General features: G+C 41.9%; 1 protein-coding gene across 2 annotated transcripts in view; it reads left to right on the top strand.

Annotated features, from left to right (window-relative positions):
- The window catches only part of CBS (cystathionine beta-synthase), a 144686-nt gene that overhangs the window by 54539 nt on the left and 72638 nt on the right, over positions 1-17509 (top strand). For both annotated transcript variants that reach the window (XM_030203792.1, XM_030203791.1), the window contains exons 10-11: positions 6509-6593; positions 16896-17001. In XM_030203792.1, coding sequence (XP_030059652.1) covers positions 6509-6593; positions 16896-17001 — 191 coding nt within the window. The remainder of the gene's footprint in view (positions 1-6508; positions 6594-16895; positions 17002-17509) is intronic.

Below are 17509 nucleotides of genomic sequence, written 5' to 3'. Positions count from 1 at the left end.
CACTGTTGGATTCCCTACATATGCAGAAAGAAGCCTGGAATCATGTTACACAGGCAACCATTGTGAACTGCTACAAGTGGGCAAGCTTTGTTAGGGATGTGAAGAGGGACGAAACAGATGCAGCTGTTGCAAACGTGTCAGATGAACAGGCTATTGACATCCCAGCTGGTGTTACTGAAGAGCAGTTTCATCATTACGTAGCTGTTGATTACGATCTACAAACAGCTTATGACAGCACTGATGTCGAGATATGTGCCTACACGCAGGCAACGGCTGATGATGAAATAGATGATGAAATGAGCAGTGAGGCACATGCTGACGAAATTCAACAACCTCCTGTCACTTTTGCAAGAGCGCTGGAGAGTCTCAACACCGTGCGGGCCTATCTGGAGGCCACTGGATGTCAGTGCTATGACAGTTTTTACCGTCTGGCAGATGTAGTCTATGGAACTCACAGACACAAGAGTGTACAGAGGATTATGACTGATTACTTCAAGTAAGCCTAATGTCAGTTAACGGATACTGTATACTGTACGTACAAGAAACAGTACTGTACATATGTTTATCATATGAAAATCTTTTTTGGGTCACAACGGTTAAGTGCACGCTCCGGTTAACTGCATGTTTGGTCCCAGACCCTTGCACTTAAACGGATTGCACTGTATTTTTTTTTTTTAATAAGATTTTACTTTACTACTTTTGAAGCCAGTACTTTTACTTTTTACTTAAGTACTTTTAAAAAGTAACGAAATGTTTTTTCTCCTGTACTCTGCAAAATACAAAACTAAAATAAATAAATGTACATTTCACAAAGCAGGCACATCTCAATCTTTAAAAAATATTAAATAAAAATAATTTTTTCTTTTCTACCTTTGTTGTCTAAGCACTTTATTTTTCTGAGTGGGCTGGTCCCACTCTCTTCCACTTTCCAAGTGTCAGTCTTCTAAATTATTTTCCAGGTTGGCTTTTCCATTTCTCTTCTGTCCTCTTGTCATCTTCCTTTCCTATTCAGTCACTAAGTCACACTCATCTTCTGCTCTGTTCCCCTTCCCCCCACACCCTCTAGTCCCATCCATCTTATGCTCCTTCTCCATCTCTCTTACTCCCCCCCCCCCCCCCCCCCCGGTCTAACTTTTTTTTTTTACCCTTCACCGCCTGGGACCATCCCTGTCTCTCACATTCTCCTTCCAGCTTCCTGCCACCACCACGGCACTGGATTCTTCCAGTTCTTTCTCTCCTTCCAGCCCTGCAGTGCCCTGAAACGCCCCCCCCCCCCAAGTCTTCCAATCCCCAGAGCTGCCAGCAGCCTCAGCGAGAGAGCAGTATGGACGCTGCTTTAGACCTGCCCTAGAAGCCCTTCTCTCTCCTACAACTTCCCGCCTACGCGGGAACAGGCAGTTGAAGGAGAGAGAAAGACTTCCGGGGGCAAGTCTAAAGCAGCGTTCACACTGCTTTCTCATTGAGGCTCGGGAGATTGGAGGACTGGGGGGGGAGCAATACCAGGTGCCCCGGGGCTGGAAGGAGAGAAAGAACTGGAAGAACAGCAGTGGCAGGAGAGAAAGAAAGATGCTGTTGCAGCTGCACCACACAGGGGGATGCCAGGCAGAAAAATGGGATGGCAGCTCATTTGGGGGGGGCATTGCCCTCCCTCGACCCCCCCCCCCAAACTACGCCCATGGTGCTAATCTTAAGGAGCAAAATTATAAGTGTGCTTTTGTGGTGTATATCGCACTCAGTCGAACCTTAAAGTGCATTACCCAACTCATCCTACATTTGAGAGTTTGTTTCATAGGGAAAAAAATCCTGAAATTAGCTTTGTTTCCTCAACTCAATTTAGAGTAGGGTGGACGTAGTTAGTGAGTATTGTGTCACCTTGTGTTTTTAGGCTGCTTGTATCCCTTCCCAAATTAGCATGAACTAGCCATTCTCAACTGGGAGAGGTAAAAGAAACCAATATTAAGTACATAGGAGAAAGTATCTTTTATTCCCTTACCAATACAAATACAATAGTTTCTCATGAGAGATCAATTCAGTAACATAAAAAGCTGTTCACTGAAACTGCTTCTCTGAAATACTCTTCTGAGACGGCAGCTTATGTCGTTTGTTTCAGACAATCATTTACATGGCTTTTTTTCTGCAAGCTGTCCTTCTCACAGATTATCATCTGATTCCCAGCGTCTGGTTCTCTTAGGCTGCTTGGGCAACATTCTTCTGCTGTTTACACTATCCTCTTTTCCAAGGCCTCCCTTGCTCGTAAGGGTATCATAAATACCAGAGATCATGCAGGCTTATCAATCTCTGATAGATTCCTGTGTCACACTGACTTATCAATCTCTGGCCTTTTAACACATTCCATAGTTCATAACATGTGCTCATATTTCTACACTTGTCTCAGAGAATCAGCTCGAGGTATCTTCATGACTATGGAACAATTGGTATAGTAGAGCTGACAATACACTGTGGAACCATGAGGTTACAAAATATATAAAAATACTGTACTGTAAATAATTAGTACTTCGATAACACTGATGGATAATAAATGTATTGACTAGAGATCCGATGTTAGTAAAGGTGCATTTCCATGGCACAGATGCTGTCAGAGTACCATTTTGACTACAATGAAAGACCAAAATTCCACAGCACAGTTGCTGTCAAAGCACTACTTTGGCTATAATGAAAAAGCTAAAATGACAGAGAAAAAACGTGCTGTGAATAAATAGCACTTATTACAAAAAGTGCTGAAGTACTGTGAGAGCCTGCTTGGTGCAAGTGATGGCAGTAAAGTTTGGCTGATTAAAAAGGAAAATAAAAAATCTAATAACTAAACTGCCCGAGGAGTGACTCAGTAGAAGTAAAAAACTGTGGTGGTCTTTTACTTATGCGTGCTGGTGTTTTTAGCAGGCATTAAAAATAGGTATGTGCTAAACGCTAAAGACGTCCACAGGAATACATTGGCATTTTTAGCATTTAGCGCGCGTCTATTTTTAATGCCCGCTAAAAATACCAGCACGCGTAAGTAAAAGACCCCCTATGTAATCAGAAAGGCCTAAGTTTGAGAACAGTGCTTGCAACAAGTGATATATTTATTAGGTTACAATAAAAAACTACGACTATTTCTGATAGGACAGAAAAAAAACAAAGGCTGTGCCAATAAGAGACAAAAACCAAAACCAAAACAAGGACTGTGCTAAATTGAAAAACACAGAAAAAAGTATATTGCCCAAGGGAAGTGGTGCAAGAGTAAAACGACACAAAAAGTCATGCTAAGATAAAATGGCTCAAAGCACTATAAGAGTGCTAAAAGTTGTACTGGAAAGAAAAAAAAACTTAAACTGTGGAACCGCAAAGAAAAAGAAAAATAGTTTTGAGCCCGGTGTGGTGTATTAATCCTTGTTAAGCTAAAGGTTAACCAAAAAACGGGGCTGGGTGTATAGATTCTAGTGCACTGTAAATCTGTGATGTTAATTGAAGTAAATAGTATAAAATGAAAAAAAGTGAAAGCATGTCACAGCTGAGAATTTATTTAAAACAAACTTACAGGTGGTGCCGAATAAAAGCATATCGTAGCTCCATTATGACTTTGACCAGGATTGTAATAAAAAGGGTCTGTTATCAACTTATGAATTTAAACCGCCTGGAGTGTTGCAAGATTAAAAATGGGTCCCTTTTCTTCGCATAATAGCAAAGTTTCAGTGTCACCCCTTTTCCAGTGTATTTTGAAGATCTTCCAAATGTTTCCTCACTGTGCGATCAAGCTTACAGAGAGCCAAATAACAGCAGGGAAGTAGGAGACGTGCTATTTCTTCTGCAGCAGCAGTTAGCAAGGAGAGGGGAACATGTGGTAGAAAACAGTAGTAACACAACTACAGCAGAAAAGTAAACATTCACGTGGAAGTATGCCAGGGTGCAATTTCCAAGCACCATAGTGATCTAGCGCCTGGATTTGTCAAACCCTATCTGAGATGATCTTGGTCCTATCAGGGACACTTCTGCACACATTGCATTTTTTCCCAAGAAGGAGATGTTATATTTCTCCTTTGTTTTTCAGCTGTGTCATTTTTGGTAGGATTCTCTTGGTGGCTACTTTTGATGCACAGAATCGGATTCAGTTTACCTCCATAATAATATAGCAGTGACCCACTATAACAGTTCTTCTGTTCAGTGGATTATGTGTACTTTGTGGTAATTTTCAAAACGAAAACTGATGCAAGGCCTGTGGATATAAAGTACCTGTGGTCCATGTGCCAATGCAGACTGTCTGAATATTACCCCCAAAACTGTATTTCAAAACTTTTTAACATAGTTAAACAGGCTTTCACCCGTATAAAAACTGTTTGAACAATTGCTTCCTCCCTCAGTGTGGGTGTAGATATACATACTATAAGATAAGAAAAGGATGGGGTTATATGGATGTTAAAGTATATATAGAGAGTTCATTCTGAAATCCTCATGTGTACTTCAACATACATATTTTGTTCCTGCTTCAAGAAATGTAAAGTACATTGGTTTAAAGTATCCACATTCCCTTTAAAAATTAGCATGCTGACCTGACAGTAGCATAAATACTGACCCTCAAGAAGTTAGCTCTTTATTGGATTCTAGGATGATATGAAATGCAATAATAGTACTATTAAGCATCTTTTACTTGGTAACATTGAGACTGCATTTCTATACCTTAAAGATAAGGGGAAATCATCTAGAGCAGAGATTCTCAATCCACTCCTTGAGACACACTTAGCCAGTCTGGTTTTCAAAATATCAGGAGTAAATATGCATGAGACAGATTAGACTAACATGGTAACATAGTCGATGACGGCAGAAAAAGACCTGCATGGTCCATCCAGTCTGCCCAACAAGATAAACTCATATGTGCTACTTTTTGTGTATACCTTACCATGATTTGTATCTGTCATTTTCAGGGGAGTCCTACATTCACTTACGAAAACTTCTGAAAACGTTTCTCTTCACAAACTGTATTGAACAGAACTTATGATAGTAGAGAAGGTGTAGAAGTTTAGTTTTAACTGTATTTAATTTGTAGATTTTATTAGGTATGTCCTTCTTTGTCATTTTGGGTTGCTGTGCTTTTCTATCAATGATTGGAGTTCTTATTTGTTTGTATGTATGAGTTGTATTTTTAAAAATGTAAACCGTTCTGTTTTGCAGCAGCAATAAGAAACGGTATATAAAATGAATAAATGATAAATGAATGAGTGTAGGCAAATTTATCTCATGTATAGTGTGTCCCAAGGACTGGGCTAAGAACCCCTGATCTAGAGTTATCACAGTTCAAATTTATTTTACAGACTTTTCTCTTCCCTGCACTGTGGAATAATTCCTGAAAAAGATCCTGAAAGTCCCAGAAAACAACAAGGCAAACGATCTGCAAGATCCAACGTGGAGAACAAACCAGCAGATCAGTGTAATATCCAACATACGATATCTTCAATAAAGTATTTTGGATATTACACTGATCTAAAGATTCTGAAAGTGAAATGTTCGTCATGCCAGAACCCATTAGTGACAGTCTTCAGCCAGTAGAGGTCACCCCTGCAGCAGCTGTGACCATTACTCCATCGATAACAGAACACGTAGAATGCAATTCTATTAACTGGCACCTAGAGGTATGCGCCATTGAAATGCATTAAAGGCACCTACGTGTACTAGGTGCTATTCTATAAGGTAGCACCTAAGTGCCATAGCACCAAGCCACAAGGGGAGGTGTACGCATGGGTGAGCCATGGGCATATCTCCCAGTTCTGTGCATAGATTGTAGAATACTATAAATTATGCATCACTGGGTGCATTTAGGCACACCAACCTACGCCTGCTATTAATATGGAGAGCACGTCAGTGCCGACTTATTCTGTGACCAAATGTTGGCGCCAAGATGTCATTATAGAATTGGCACTAAATGCATATCATTGGGGCACCTAGACTGAGGCGCCAATTTATAGAATTACCTCCTTAGCCTTCACAAAAGGGAAAGAGAAGGTATCCTCAGTAACAACTCTTCTTGTGCACCAAAGGACATCCCTCTGGGTAAAAAAAGCTGCTGTTAGTAACAGATATTTTTCCCTTCCATTTCACTTCAATCCTTTGACTTGGGAAAATATCCTTATTTTAACCACACTGATGTATAGCACAGTAGCATAGCCAGGTTGAGGGTGCGGAGAGCGATCTGCTGATGGTGCCGGCGCGTATGTTAAATACGACAGATCGCATGAAAAATAGGTGCTGGCGCTGTCAGAAGTCTGTTTGGGGGAGCAGCCGCTCCCCTGGCGACCTACCTAGCTACACCTCTGGTACAGCACCCTTAGACACAGGACATTACCCACAGTCCCCAAGAAAAGAAAAGTGCCCTTCACCTACCAGTATTCTGCATCTCCCTCCGCACTTGAATGTGGGATTAGTGTAGAGAAAGAGAATGATAAAACTATTATAGTGAGAGTCATTGCAGTTTTTTTAATATGCAAGGAACGGTATGAAACTTGTATCATTTTTCTAGGTGGTGGACAAGTGGTATAAAAGCAATGACATGGAATCATTTTCCATGGCACGCATGCTGATTCGACATGAGGGACTGCTGTGTGGTGAGTCACCAGGCTTGGTGCTTGCATGACAGTTGAAGGCCTAGGCTTTCAGAACTTATCTAGACTGTGTTCCCCCCCCCCCCCCCTATCAAAGAACAGAGAAAAGGTGTAGGCCCTACATTTCCAAAATATGATCCTTCTGATTCAAAACCTGACCCAGCTGTACTACTAGACCTAAAGGAAAATAAAATGTTACTTGCCTCACCTTACGAAGCTTTTCCAAGTACAGATATTTGAGAAGTGTCAGTCATCCTGACATTGTGACATAGTTCAGGGGTGTATTTCCAGGGTTGGCTCTAACATTCTTGTTTACACCAGGTTTGAAGCCATGCATAATATTAAGACTGGTTTGTGCAATGTAGCCTGTCTTCTCACTTACCATAAACAAGTAAAATGTCTGAAAATGTTAGTGCTGACAATGGGTTTTAAGTCTCTCTCCTAAAATTTGGGAGAGATGCTTTTTCTAGGCAGGTCATTTGTTCCCATGTGGATAGCAACATCAGTTTTAGAATCTGATTTCACTAACAATTTGGTTTGGATTCTGGGAGGCATTTAACCTTTTTTTTTTTTTGTCCCTTGACTGATGTTTCCAAATTATGTTTCTAATATTGGTGTCTCCAAGGAGTAACAGTTTTCTGTTTTGAGCTCATTTGGCACATGCACACAAACACATTCTCACCACACACCTAAGGATTACAAATAATTGCCTAGTTTTGATGTACTGTGTTTTAAGTTATTCAGATATATGTGCCATTTTCTTTGTTATTATTTCTACTGTGAAATGTTGACTAAACTGTACTGTTTTCTTATTGGTTGCTCTGTGTATTGTCAACTAATATCTGTTGCTGTGGGCAGGACTGGTTTGAGGCATTGGCAAACCACACACATACTTTCAGTGTTGCCAGATGGGCGGTTTTACCGCCCAATTGGGCGGTTTTCTGCGACCCGCCGCGGGAAATTTTTGCCCGCGGCGGGTTGCGGTTTTTTGGGCTCCTTTTTGGCTTCGGGGCGGTTTTTTCGCCGGCTTTTGCGGTTTTTTCGCCGGCTTTTTTCGGCCGCGGTGGGCGGGGTTAATGACGTTTCTGGGCGGGGTTAGTGACGGGGGAGGCGGGGTTAGTGACGGGGGAGGCGGGGTTAGTGACGGGGGAGGCGGGGCCGATGACGGCGGGGGCGGGGTTGATGACGGCGGGGGCGGGGGTGATGACGCGGGGGCGGGGGTGTCAGGGGCGGGGTTTGAGTTTGGGCGGGTTTTGGGCTGGATTTTGGGCTCCTTTAGGCTGGAAAAAAATTTTCCACCTGGCAACCCTGCATACTTTAGATCCAGATGTTTATGAGAGCCCTGTCACATGTGCCCAGGACGTCTGGATTTTTTTCAGGAATCTAGTAATGCTCACATTTGTCTCCTGAAACTAGAAGGATGTCTACCAAGTATGGACATTTTTCAAGAGTTTAAAACTTTTGCTGTCTGTAAGATTACCTTATTTGCTGTGACAAAAAAGAGGACACAAAATATAATTCAGTCACGCACCCTGTCACACCCCTGCCCCACCACACCACACCCCTGCACTGCAGTGTAACCTTGACCCCCCCCCCCTCCAAGAAAGCCAGATTCCCTCTCTCTTCCCCATGTATGTCCCCTCCCCAATCTTTTTTTCCAGCCTCCCTCCACCCACCTTTTGCTGCTCACTGGTAGCTACACCTCTGATGCCAGCTCTCACACACATACACACACGCAGAGGGGTTAGAAAGAATTTCATAAGCCCTGCTTTGTATGTTTTTCCTACTTCAAACACCCTCTTTTGGGCCTCCCTGGGTCTGGGGCCAACCTGGTATGAGTTGTCTTTGGGCTGACCCTGTCAGAACGTGAATGTTTGGTGCCTGGTGCCTCCACCTTAGGAAGAAGGGTGTTAGTAGGTGGTATTTCCCTCCCTTCCTCTCAGGAAAAACCCCAAACAAGATAGAGGCCTGTCAAATTTCGGTTTTAGTTTTGACTGAAACTTTCCACCTCCCCCCGCCCACTTGTGATCACTCTCACTCTCTGCCCCCCCAGCAGTAGACGGACCCGCCTGTGGCAGTCTCTCATCCATAAGTACATAAGTACATAAGTAGTGCCATACTGGGAAAGACCAAAGGTCCATCTAGCCCAGCATCCTGTCACCGACAGTGGCCAATCCAGGTCAAGGGCACCTGGCACGCTCCCCAAACGTAAAAACATTCCAGACAAGTTATACCTAAAAATGCGGAATTTTTCCAAGTCCATTTAATAGCAGTCTATGGACTTGTCCTTTAGGAATCTATCTAACCCCTTTTTAAACTCCGTCAAGCTAACCGCCCGTACCACGTTCTCCGGCAACGAATTCCAGAGTCTAATTACACGTTGGGTGAAGAAAAATTTTCTCCGATTCGTTTTAAATTTACCACACTGTAGCTTCAACTCATGCCCTCTAGTCCTAGTATTTTTGGATAGCGTGAACAGTCGCTTCACATCCACCCGATCCATTCCACTCATTATTTTATACACTTCTATCATATCTCCCCTCAGCCGTCTCTTCTCCAAGCTGAAAAGCCCTAGCCTTCTCAGCCTCTCTTCATAGGAAAGTCGTCCCATCCCCACTATCATTTTCGTCGCCCTTCGCTGTACCTTTTCCAATTCTACTATATCTTTTTTGAGATACGGAGACCAGTACTGAACACAGGTGCGGTCGCACCATGGAGCGATACAACGGCATTATAACATCCGCACACCTGGACTCCATACCCTTCCTAATAACACCCAACATTCTATTCGCTTTCCTAGCCGCAGCAGCACACTGAGCAGAAGGTTTCAGCGTATCATCGACGACGACACCCAGATCCCTTTCTTGATCCGTAACTCCTAACGCGGAACCTTGCAAGACGTAGCTATAATTCGGGTTCCTCTTACCCACATGCATCACTTTGCACTTGTCAACATTGAACTTCATCTGCCACTTGCACGCCCATTCTCCCAGTCTCGCAAGGTCCTCCTGTAATTGTTCACATTCCTCCTGCGACTTGACGACCCTGAATAATTTTGTGTCATCGGCGAATTTAATTACCTCACTAGTTATTCCCATCTCTAGGTCATTTATAAATACATTAAAAAGCAACGGACCCAGCACAGACCCCTGCGGGACCCCACTAACTACCCTCCTCCACTGAGAATACTGGCCACGCAATCCTACTCTCTGCTTCCTATCTTTCAACCAGTTCTTAATCCATAATAATACCCTACCTCCGATTCCATGACTCTGCAATTTCTTCAGGAGTCTTTCGTGCGGCACTTTGTCAAACGCCTTCTGAAAATCCAGATATACAATATCAACCGGCTCCCCATTGTCCACATGTTTGCTTACCCCCTCAAAAAAATGCATTAGATTGGTGAGGCAAGACTTCCCTTCACTAAATCCGTGCTGACTTTGTCTCATCAGTCCATGTTTTTGTATATGCTCTGCAATTTTATTCTTAATAATAGCCTCCACCATCTTGCCCGGCACCGACGTCAGACTCATCGGTCTATAATTTCCCGGATCTCCTCTGGAACCCTTCTTAAAAATCGGAGTAACATTGGCTACCCTCCAGTCTTCCGGTACTACACTCGATTTTAGGGACAGATTGCATATTTCTAACAGTAGCTCCGCAAGTTCATTTTTTAGTTCTATTAATACTCTGGGATGAATACCATCAGGTCCCGGTGATTTACTACTCTTCAGCTTGCTGAACTGACCCATTACATCCTCCAAGGTTACAGAGAATTTGTTTAGTTTCTCCGACTCCCCCGCTTCAAATATTCTTTCCGGCACCGGTGTCCCCCCCAAATCCTCCTCGGTGAAGACCGAAGCAAAGAATTCATTTAATTTCTCCGCTACGGCTTTGTCCTCCTTGATCGCCCCTTTAACACCATTTTCGTCCAGCGGCCCAACCGACTCTTTGGCCGGTTTCCTGCTTTTAATGTATCTAAAAAAATTTTTACTATGTATTTTTGCTTCCAACGCTAATTTCTTCTCAAAGTCCTTTTTTGCCCTCCTTATCTCCGCTTTGCATTTGGCTTGGCATTCCTTATGATCTATCCTGTTACTTTCAGTTGGTTCTCTTCTCCACTTTCTGAAGGATTGTTTTTTGGCTCTAATGATTTCCTTTATCTTACTGTTTAGCCACGCCGGCTGACGTTTAGTCTTTTTTCCCTTTTTTCTAATACGTGGAATATATTTGTCCTGAACCTCCAGGATGGTGTTTTTAAACAGCATCCACGCCTGATGCAAGTTTTTTACTCTGCGAGCTGCTCCTTTCAGTCTTTTCTTCACCATTTTTCTCATTTTGTCGTAATCACCTTTTCTATAGTTAAACGCTAGCGTACTTGATTTCCTAGTTTCACTTCCTTCAATGCCAATATCCAGAACCTCCCCCTCCTGAGCCTATCCCCCCCTAGTGGCAGCCATCTCCTGGACCCACCTTTTCATTGGTGGGTAAAGGACGTAGAATCATCCCCACTTGCTCCTGCATACGGCCGGCTCCAGGTGAAAACAGCATCCAGGAGGGAGCTGCCACTGGGGGGAGGGGGCCTTGGGAGTGGTAGTTTCATTTTCAGCTTCGGTTTCTACCAGAACCAAGTGGCCAATTTTGGTTGCAGGTTCGGTTTCAACAGAAACCATTCGGTCGAGCTCTAATACAAGAGTGACTGTGAACAAGACTGGCTGGTAATATTTAAAACTTTATTCAATTTACACTTCCATAGGTTTAAAGCGAGTACCAATATTGCACTTAAAAGGTGGAGATATTCAAATCCTTGAAGCATAACCATTCAAACAGCAGCAAGAATCTCTTAAACTGTGCACTCCTAGACAGCATCAGATAACCATTCAGATAATTTGAACTAACTCCAACATATTACTAGCTAGATAAGGTACCCCTGCATCTCCACCCCCACCCCTATGTCTCACTACTAGTTGTTCTCCCCATTCTTCTGACCACTGTACTTCATCTCACACATAGACATGATTGCAATTGGACTGGTGGTTGCCGGAAATTCTATAGTGCCTGGCCTGGCTTGTCTCCGCTGTTAGTTGCTGGAACTCTTTGCTGCTTGGAGGAGTCACTGATTTGCTGGATCTCCCTCTCACCTGGAGGGATCACTGCTCCACTGCCTCTGTGCTCTTGGACCTCCCTCTCACCTGCCATGTGACTTTCAGCTCCTAGACCTGCCTGGAGGAGTCACTACTCTGGGTGTTCCTCAGCTGCAGGATCCCACAGTTGTTGAGTGGCCTGTCAAATTCTGTTGCTCTGTCTCTGGTCTGTTTGCTTCAGATACTCCTTAGCCGCAGCTCAAAATCTGGCATGGCTTTCTTCCTTTAAAGATGTTTCTATTTCCATGGGTTGCATCCTTGGTAGGTTGAATCTCTAGTTCTTTGTGAATGAAGCTCTTTCCTATTCCAGCTTTCAGAAATTACAACTAACAGAGCCCATATACTGCAGTTCAGCTTACCCAGCATGGAGGTATCTTTTCTCTCTTCCCTCTCAGCCAAAAGGTCAAGAGCCAGGCGGAGCCTAGGAGATAAATGAACAATGTCTCACCTGTCTTTTTGCTCTTGAATTCTAATTTGCTCTGAAGCCAGATACTGGGGCAAAATCCTATCCTTTCTAGATGGTGTGGACAGCCTGTCTTCCCTGTGAATACATTCCTGCCAACTCTTTACAATGTTTATATTCCAATATATGTATATTCTTACCCTTCAGGCTTAAATAGTAATATTTATCCCCTGATACTAAGCCTGCGGCAGTCATAGAAACATAGAAACATGATGGCAGAGAAGGACCTAATGGCCCATCCAGTCTGCCCATCCTTAGTAACTACTATCTCCTCCTCCTTTCCCTAAGACATCTCACGTGCCTGTCCAATGCTTTCTTAAATTCAGACACAGTCCTTGTCTCCACAACCTCCACCAGGAGGCTATTTCATGCATCCACCACCCTTTCTGTGAAAAAAGTATTTTCTTAGATTACTCTTGAGCCTATAACCTCTTAACTTCATTCTATGCCCTCTCATACCAGAGTTTTCCTTCATTTGAAAAAGACTTACCTCCTGTACATTAATGCCACGGAGGTATTTAAACATCTCTATCTTATCCCTTCTTTCCTGCCTTTCTTCCAGAGTATACATATTGAGGTCTATAAGTCTGTCCCATACGCTTTATGACAGAGACCACTGACCAAGTTTTTAACCACCCTCTGGACCAACTTCATCCTTATATCTTTTTGTTGATGCGGTCTCCAGAATTGCACACAGTATTCTGAATGGCGCCTCACCATAGTCTTATACAAGAGCACTATCACCACTTTTTTTTCCTGCTGGCCATTCCTCTCGCTATGCACCCAAGCATCCTTCTGGCTTTGACCGTCACCTTTTCTACCTGTTTGGCCACGATAAGATCATCAGATACAATCACCTCCAAGTCCCTCTCTTCTTTCATGCACAGAAGTGCTTCATCCCCTATACTATACCATTCCCTTGGATTTTTGTAACCCAAGTGCATGACCCTGCATTTTTTAGCATTAAATCTTAGTTGCCAGTTACTGGATCATTCTTCAAGCTTCACTAGATCTCTCCTCATGCTATCCACACCCTCTGGGGTGTCCACCCTATTGTCCAAGGACAAGCAGGTTTCTATCTTCTCACAAGTGGGACCAGGCCTGGTCCGGCATTTTGCCAAAGCTAAAAAGAGAACTTGGTGGAGCGTGAGCCACGTTCCACCGTAAATGCATGAGTGCCTTCCTGCCCATTGCATGAACATGGTCTCCTCAGTTCTGTTTTTTCCATGTTAGGAGAAAGTTTGTTTTTTTTTGTCCTCTCACTCACCCAGTTTTTGAGAGCTGTTTAGTGCTTTTGAGCTATTTTTCTAGTCTTCTCTTGTGGCTCCTTTACTTGAGCCTCTTTCAAATCCATCCTTTTATTTTCCTTAGTTTTATTTTACGCAGGTTTAAGTTTTCTTATTTTTCCGTCGTCATTGAGCTGTTTTTAGGCCCTGAATTTCGTCAGGTCTTTTCTTTTCTTTTTTCTGGCCTTGCCCCTTTTTCAGGCACCTTTGAGTCATTTAATTTAGCCAACAAAGTTTTTCTGTCCATGTCCATGAAGATTCCCAGTGGCTTCAAGCGTTGTACTCGGTGCAATCGGATTATCTCGGGAAAAGACACCCATTCCTGGTGTCTTCAGTGTCTTGGGCCCGACCATAGCCCTGCTAACTGTATTCTTTGTCTTTGTGTGAAGAAGAGAACCCAAGTTTCCTGAGAGACTCAATGAGAGAGATTTTGGTATAAATGCTGTTTTTTCTCATCTCAAGAGAGTATGATTTTCTTAAACATCCAGTCACTCCTTCAGTTTACATTTTATCTGAGATCCACAAATCATCAGTATTGTTCAACGTACTAGGCTAAAGTACTTAATTAAAAATAAATTTATATTTTAATATTTAAGTAAAAGTAAAAAGTACAGTGAAGATCACATTAACAAATTAACAAATTAGTAAGGGCCCTGTTTACAAAGGTTCGCTAGCTTTTTTTTTTAGCGCATTCTACCTGTGTAGACACCAATAGGATTGTTATGGGCATCTACACTTTTAGCGTGTTATAAAAACGCTAGCGCGCCTTTGTAAACAGGGCCCTTACTTAAATAAAAGTTAAAAAGTTATTGCCTAATATAATACTTTTTGAGCAAAAAGTAAAAGTACCACAACTACAATGAATGCAACAATTATTAACGTTTTTACCCATCAACTTTATTGCTCTGCAATTCAATCCACTTTGCTTTTAGTAAAACTACATTTTTGAAATGACTGTCACTTATGTGAGTTTGCTTATGAGTCATTAATCCAGCACAGCTAAAAAGGGTCAACAACTACACTAGCAGAAAGTTGATTGTTGAGTCTGATAAAAAGTTCCTTCAAATCAGGCCAGATTGCAATATTACTGATGTCTTTTGACTAAGTCTGCATATGATCAAGGGAATCTCTGAAGCACTTGCCTTCTGTATAGCAAAGAGTACTTCATTATTATCATTATCATCTGCATTAGAAATAGTACTGTCTAATTCATCACTTGCACCTTCATCTTTATCTTCGTTATCATCGTCATGCTGTCCAATTACAAAGAAGGCTTTCACAAAGTTGGAATCATTGTCTTGTTGTTGTTCTAACACGTTTTCATCTGATGGCAAACTCTGTTTGAATATCTTCAAAAATTGATGCAAGAAAGTCAAATGTGTGGGAACCCTTCAGTCTTAAGGCCAAACAGACTTCCTCCCTAAAGACTCTTACTAATCCATTGGACGGTTGCCCCAATGTAAAATTTCCCATGGGATGACGTGCAGTCTGTTGTGTTAGAGACACATGTCTGTTCACCAAGAATTGCTACCAGCTTCAGCTTCATCTCCACTTTAAAGTGGCCCAACTCATCACTGTTCTGTTTGGCTGGAGGCCAGTAACCAGTTCAAAAAAACACGGGCAATTTCACTGTTCTTATAGGTTATATTCACTGAACAGCAAAATTTAAGATGAGATGATCCACTGTTTGCATGACATGGTTTGCAATAGCAAAGTCCTGGTCCCAGTTTTGCTGTTTAATTTAGTTTACTGAGGAATCGTCATTTACATTTCCCTTCCACTTTTACTTTTAACTGCAAGCATCAGATGTAACTGAGTAAAAGTAGTAAAAATTGGCAAAATTATTACTTCAGTAAAAGTAGCAAATGTTATCCTGTACTTCTTTGTAAGTAAAAGTAACAAAAAACTGTAGGTGCGTTAACTTTTTAGTTTGCACTAAAAATTAGCATGTGCTAATGCTAGACATCCCTATATATTCCTATGGGTGTCTTTAGCGTTCGCGCGTGCTAATTTTTAGCGTGCACTAAAAAGTTAGTGCGTTTACAGTGTGGCTTAGTAATCAGGGCCCTTTTATTTAAGTTACATTTACTTCGTTACTATACGATACTGCAAATCATTGGTTAACCTCCTAGGCAGATGTATCGCTGTATGCTTGAACCATTGTCAAATTTTCACGGATTTATTTCTACGTCTATTTCTACCTCTCATTTCTTCATACATAGTCTGGATACAACCATTGCCTGATTACCCATTGAGGTATCCTAGTACAGTTTGTAACCTTTGATCTCTTGTGCTCACAGTTTAATCCAGCTTTTAGTAATAGCTCTTTTCTTTATCTAACCAACCATCTACTACTGCAAAATAATCCCTCATATCTACAAAACACTTAAGGAAGTTCCACAGTTGCTCATTTTTACTTGCTTTCTTAGAGCCCCTTTTACAAAAGCGCGCTAGTGTTTTTAGCACGTGCTAAAAATAAGTGTGCGCTAAATGTTAGAGACGCCCATATATTCCTATGGACGTCTCTAGCATTTAGCGTGCACTAAAAACGCTAGCATGCCTTTGTAAAAGACCCCCTTAAATGTTTGGTGAAGTATTATTTATTCTGCTATAGAAGTAATGGGTAGTAATCCAGTTAAAGGATAAATATAATTGGATACATTCAAGAAGTTTTATGTTTAGTAAGCCCTTTTCCTGAAACGAAGAAAAAAGAATATGCTGTTTGTCTTGGTACACATGTTAAAATTACATTATGGTGGTTAATGTATTTTATTATAAAAAGCACAAAATTCCACTGGCCAGAATGGTGAAAAAAACACATTGGCAGTGAAGAGGTATATTACCACTTTAGCATCAAGTTTCAGCAGGAATCTGTCAGATATTGGCTGCTGAATAGCGCCATTCAGTGGCTCTCAGAAGCATTGATTTTCTAACTTTGGGTTTATGCTTACCGCAGGTTAAAATGCGCTACTGCAAGGGTATGCTCAGGCATTCTATGGTAATTTTGGGATTGACATGTGCTACTCACACACTAAAAAAAATTAATTTTTTAGCACTGGGGGTGTGTTTGGGGGCAGAGAGTGGGCACAGCTATGCTAATTGGTTGGCGTGTAGGCAGTTGCGCATACTAATTGATTAGCACAGGATTAGCACGTGAGGTCTTGCCACCTATAAAATAGGTGGAGGTAATGGCCATGTGCTAATGGGGAAATTAGTGAGTGGACATTATTAGAAAAATATAAAAATCTGCCTTTTACCGGCAGTGCTAAAAGTGGCTTCAGCTTGTAGGACAGACCTGGATTGGGGATACCGCAGGCCACTTTTAGCGCTGCTTGATAAAAGGGCCCCCTTGGCGATTTGCAATGGTGATAGAAAATATTTTCATGGGATTGGGTCTGCTTTCTCCTTACAGGTGGGAGCTCTGGCAGTGCAATGTCTGTGGCTGTAAAAGCAGCAAAGGAGCTGAAAGAGGGACAACGATGTGTCGTCATTCTTCCAGACTCTGTCAGAAATTACATGTAAGAAACCGATGCTCTTTATGCTGTCTTCCACCAATATATTGACCCTGAAATATTTCTGCTATCCCACTTGTGTCATATTTTAAATTTTGTTTACATGGTTGCCTCTTTACTTTCCACCTATCTATAAATCTCCAAAAGATGTTCCATTTCAACTCATCTAACTCCCTGACCAGAGTATCCCATGACATACTAAGACTAGTGATTTCTTGTACAAAGAGGAGATTAAACATGTATTCTTCATAATAAACCTATTGTATGTAGGGATACATATAGAAAGATGGGGTGCTGTCTGTTCTAGTTTTATAATGTATTTGCATTTATATTCATTTTTCTTTTCTTTTCTTTTCATTTTGGTACCTCTTGCAGTTAAACAGGGAGAAATCATAGGTGTAAAAATACCCAACATTAATTTTATGACCCAGGTGATAACTGCCAAGGATGTTAGCGGTTGAAATAGCCAGTATCTGAGTTTTTGCTGTGGTGCCTAAAATATGAAACAAGTATT

Source organism: Microcaecilia unicolor, chromosome 5 (assembly GCF_901765095.1).
Source record: "Microcaecilia unicolor chromosome 5, aMicUni1.1, whole genome shotgun sequence".
Classification (NCBI taxonomy): domain Eukaryota; kingdom Metazoa; phylum Chordata; class Amphibia; order Gymnophiona; family Siphonopidae; genus Microcaecilia; species Microcaecilia unicolor.
Note: the sequence above shows the minus strand (reverse complement) of the source record. Positions and strands in the feature narration are given on the sequence as shown.